The 5,000-nt window shown below is 54.9% G+C and overlaps 1 protein-coding gene across 1 annotated transcript in view; it reads left to right on the top strand.

The window, feature by feature from the left end:
• Positions 1-5,000, top strand: part of LOC110514177 (voltage-dependent T-type calcium channel subunit alpha-1H-like) — a 158,121-nt gene that overhangs the window by 94,915 nt on the left and 58,206 nt on the right. The window contains exons 12-15 of the mRNA XM_036972118.1: positions 403-791; positions 1,907-2,058; positions 2,149-2,334; positions 3,647-3,764. Coding sequence (XP_036828013.1) covers positions 403-791; positions 1,907-2,058; positions 2,149-2,334; positions 3,647-3,764 — 845 coding nt within the window. The remainder of the gene's footprint in view (positions 1-402; positions 792-1,906; positions 2,059-2,148; positions 2,335-3,646; positions 3,765-5,000) is intronic.

The following is a 5,000-nucleotide window of genomic DNA, read 5'->3' as shown; positions in this document are numbered from 1 at the left end:
AGGGGAGAGGAGAGGAGAGGAGAAGGATTGAGAGAGGAGAGGAGAGGAGAGGAGAGGAGAGGAGAGGAGAGGAGAGGAGAGGAGAGGAGAGGAGAGGAGAGGAGAGGAGAGGGGAGGGGAGGGGAGGGGAGAGGAGAGGAGAGGAGAGGATCAGACCTGAACCGCGAGGTCAGCATAGAGCCGCTTCTCAGTCTGTCTTTCTAGTCACATCATTCTCGTCTAATGGTAATACCACAGCCTCAGTGTTGGCACGGCTTCCAATCTGACCTGTCGCCCTTTGACCTCTCTCTCTCTCTCTCTATCTTTCTCCTCTATCTGTTTAATAACACTTTCAAAAATAAATATTGAGATATATTTGATCAAACTAAATAAAAAAAAACGTTTCTCTCTCTCTCCCTCCAGGCCGTCCTCGGCTGCTGTACCAGCTGGCTGGCGTGGTGCCCTCCCCTCTCCTCCTGGAGCTGTTGGGCTGCCCGCTGTGTGCCCGCGCCCTAGAGGGCATGGAGCTGGACCTGAGCGACCTGGAGGGGTCTAGGGGAGAGGCCCACACCCTTCACGACTTCCCCCAGGGAGGAGAGGGGCGCGGCGGGCGTGGGAGGCGCCGGAGGAAGGCAGGGCTGGGGGCAGGGCTGGGGCTCGGGGTGAAGAGGGCCAGTAACAGGCTGCTGGAGCTGGGGACAGCATTCAGAGACAGACTGAAACGCATCGTAGACAGCAAGTACTTCAACAGAGGGATCATGACCTCCATCCTCATCAACACTCTCAGTATGGGGATAGAATACCATCAACAGGTAGGACCCTCCTCATCCCCCCTCTCTGTCTCTCCTGTCCCCTCCTCATCCCCCCTCTCTGTCTCTCCTGTCCCCTCCTCATCCCCCCTCTCCGTCTCTCCTGTCCCATCCTCATCCCCCCTCTCCATCTCTCCTGTCTCCCCTCCGTCTCTCCTGTCCCCTCCTCATCCCCCCTCTCCGTCTCTCATGTCCCCTCCTCATCCCCCCTCTCCATCTCTCCTGTCCCCTCTCCGTCTCTCCTGTCCCCTCCTCATCCCCCCTCTCTGTCTCTCCTGTCCCCTCCTCATCCCCCCTCTCTGTCTCTCCTGTCCCCTCCTCATCCCCCCTCTCCGTTTCTCCTGTCCCCTCCTCATCCCTGCTCTCCGTCTCTCCTGTCCCCTCCTCATCCCCCCTCTCCGTCTCTCCTCTCCGTCTCTCCTGTCCCCTCCTCATCCCTCCTCTCCGTCTCTCCTGTCCCCTCCTCATCCCCCCTCTCCGTCTCTCCTGTCCCCTCCTCATCCCCCCTCTCCGTCTCTCCTGTCCCCTCCTCATCCTCCCTCTCCGTCTCTCCTGTCCCCTCTCCGTCTCTCCTGTCCCCTCCTCATCCCCCTCTCCGTCTCTCCTGTCCCCTCCTCATCCCCCCTCTCCGTCTCTCCTGTCCCCTCCTCATCCCCCCTCTCCGTCTCTCCTGTCCCCTCCTCATCCCCCCTCTCCGTCTCTCCTGTCTCCTCCTCATCCCCCCTCTCCGTCTCTCCTGTCTCCTCCTCATCCCCCCTCTCCCCCTCTCCTGTCCCCTCCTCATCACCCCTCTCCGTCTCTCCTGTCCCCTCCTCATCCCCCCTCTCCGTCTCTCCTGTCCCCGCTCTGTCTCTCCTGTCCCCTCTCCGTCTCTCCTGTCTCCTCCTCATCCCCCCTCTCCGTCTCCCCCGTTCCCTCCTCATCCCCCCTCTCTGTCTCTCCTGTCCACTCCTCATCCCCCCTCTCCGTCTCTCCTCTCCCCTCCTCATCCCCCCTCTCCGTCTCTCCTGTCCCCTCCTCATCCCCCCTCTCCGTCTTTCCTGTACCCTCCTCATCCCCCCTCTCCATCTCTCCTGTCCCCTCCTCATCCCCCCTCTCCGTCTCTCCTCTCTGTCCAGCCGGTGGAGTTGACTGATATCCTGGAGATCAGTAACATCGTGTTCACCTGCATGTTCCTCCTGGAGATGATGTTCAAGCTGCTGGCCTTCGGTCTCTTCGGCTATATCAAGAACCCCTACAACATCTTTGACGGTATCATCGTCATCATCAGGTGGGTGTGAGGAAGATCTCTCCTGCAGTGTGTGTGTGTGTGTGTGTGTGTGTGTGTGTTACAGTAAAGTGTGTGTGTCGTGTGTTCCAGTGTTTGGGAGATCGTTGGGCAGGCGGACGGCGGTCTGTCAGTCCTGCGTACCTTCCGTCTGCTGCGAGTCCTGAAGCTGGTCCGGTTCCTGCCCGCCCTGCGCAGACAGCTGGTGGTTCTGATGAAGACTATGGACAACGTAGCCACCTTCTGTACACTGCTCATGCTCTTCATCTTCACCTTCAGGTACTGTCTCTCACACACACACTGTTACGTACGCCTCTTGGAGGAGGGAACGCAAGTCCCCGTGGAGGGGAAAGAGATATGTGATGGTAGGTGATGGGGGAAAGACGACAGAGAGAAATACAGTTTACAGGGAACGTATTCTTCCTAAACACGGTGAAGTCGGGGGAAAGAGGTATGTGATGGTAGGTGATGGGGGAAAGACGACAGAGAGAAATACAGTTTACAGGGAACGTATTCTTCCTAAACACGGTGAAGTCGGGGGAAAGAGGTATGTGATGGTAGGTGATGGGGGAAAGACGACAGAGAGAAATACAGTTTACAGGGAACGTATTCTTCCTAAACACGGTGAAGTCGGGGGAAAGAGGTATGTGATGGTAGGTGATGGGGGAAAGACGACAGAGAGAAATACAGTTTACAGGGAACGTATTCTTCCTAAACACGGTGAAGTCGGGGGAAAGGGGCTGGACGGAACCACAGCAAAGAAAGTAACAATTAAAGAGTCTCCTCTCATACCTGCTTTCCCACTACCTACCTAACTAGCACCGCCTGGCGCGATAACCACCATAACAATTAAAGAGTCTCCTCTCATACCTATACCTGCTTTCCCACTACTTACCTAACTAGCACCGCCTGGCGCGATAACCAACATACAGGGGGGTGGTCCACCCAGGTCTTACCTAACTAGCACCACCTGGCGCGCTAACCAACATACAGGGGGGTGGTCCACCCAGGTCTTACCTAACTAGCACCGCCTGGCGCGCTAACCAACATAACAATTAAAGAGTCTCCTCTCATACCTATACCTGCTTTCCCACTACTTACCTAACTAGCACCGCCTGGCGCACTAACCAACATACAGGGGGGTGGTCCACCCAGGTCTTACCTAACTAGCACCACCTGGCGCGCTAACCAACATACATTCCACCCAGGTCTTACCTAACTAGCACCACCTGGTGGGGGGGGGGGCGGGGGTCTCCCAGGGTGGGGAGACAAGCTGTATCCTCTGACCGAGAGGCAGGGGTCAGAGCTTCTATCTGCGATGAGGCCGACCAATCAGCTACTTTAGGAATCCAGGAAGTCATTTCCTGAAAAACAAACACACACACACACACACACACATACACACACACACACACATGTACACATTCCCTGATGATAAATGCTTAACCTCTCTCTCTCTGTGTGTGTGTGTGTGTGTGTGCGTGTGTGTGTGTGTCTCTGTGTGTGTGTGTGTGTGTGTGTGTGTGTGTGTGTGTGTGTGTGTGTGTGTGTGTGTGTGTGTGTGTGTGTGTGTGTGTGCGTGTGTGTGCAGTATCCTAGGCATGCACCTGTTTGGGTGTAAATTTAATCAGCAGATGGAGAACGGAGACACCATCCCAGACCGCAAGAACTTTGACTCGCTACTCTGGGCCATCGTTACTGTGTTCCAGGTCAGACCTGCCTGTGTCTGTGCGTCCCTGTGTCTGTGTTTTTGTCTGTGTGTCCCTGTGTCTGTGTTTTTGTCTGTCTGTCCCTGTGTCTGTGTGTCTTTGCGTCCCTGTGTCTGTGTGTCCCTGTTTCTGTGTGTCCCTGTGTCTGTGTGTCCCTGTGTCTGTGTGTCCCTGTGTCTGTGTTTTTGTCTGTGTGTCCCTGTGTCTGTGTTTTTGTCTGTGTGTGTGTCTGTGTGTCCCTGTGTCTGTGCGTCCCTGTGTCTGTGTTTTTGTCTGTGTGTCCCTGTGTCTGTGTGTCCCTGTGTCTGTGTGTCCCTGTGTCTGTGTGTCCCTGTGTCTGTGTGTGTGTCTGTGTGTCCCTGTGTCTGTGTGTCCCTGTGTCTGTGTGTCCCTGTGTCTGTGTGTCTGTGTGTCCCTGTGTCTGTGTGTCCCTGTGTCTGTGTGTGTCTGTGTGTGTGTGTGTGTCTGTGTGTCCCTGTGTCTGTGTGTCCCTGTGTCTGTGTGTCCCTGTGTCTGTGTGTGTGTCTGTGTGTCCCTGTGTCTGTGTGTCTGTGTGTGTGTGTGTCTGTGTGTCCCTGTGTCTGTGTGTCTGTGTGTGTGTCTGTGTGTCCCTGTGTCTGTGTGTCTGTGTGTGTGTGTCTGTGTGTCCCTGTGTCTGTGTGTCTGTGTGTGTGTCTGTGTGTCCCTGTGTCTGTGTGTGTGTCTGTGTGTCCCTGTGTCTGTGTGTCTGTGTGTGTGTCTGTGTGTCCCTGTGTCTGTGTGTGTGTCTGTGTGTCCCTGTGTCTGTGTGTCTGTGTGTGTGTCTGTGTGTCCCTGTGTCTGTGTGTCTGTGTGTGCTTACGTGTGTTTAACAGTAATCAGGTCCCGTATCCACAAAGTGTCTCAACCTAGAGGTGCTGATCTAGGATCTGTCCCTATAATCTGATTCATTCTGATCTGTCCATATAATCTAATTCATTCTGATCTAGGATCTATCTGTATAATCTGAATCGTTTTGATCTAGGATCTATCTGTATAATCTGATTAGTTCTGATCTGAAAGGCCAAACTGATCCTAGAGGCTTTGTGGATTCCCCTGTTCGGTTCATAGGTCAAAAACTGAAGGCCCTGCCAGTACCCCCAACCTCCCTCTCTTTCACTCCCTCCTTCTCGCCTTCCCTCCCTCACGCTATCTCTTCCTCTCTCGCTCCCTTCCTTCCATCTTTCTCTCTCCATCCCTCCCTCTCCCACCCTCTCT

The sequence above is a fragment of the Oncorhynchus mykiss genome, unplaced genomic scaffold (assembly GCF_013265735.2).
Source record: "Oncorhynchus mykiss isolate Arlee unplaced genomic scaffold, USDA_OmykA_1.1 un_scaffold_120, whole genome shotgun sequence".
NCBI classification, from domain to species: Eukaryota; Metazoa; Chordata; class Actinopteri; order Salmoniformes; family Salmonidae; genus Oncorhynchus; species Oncorhynchus mykiss.
This window is presented reverse-complemented; position numbering and strand designations above follow the sequence as displayed.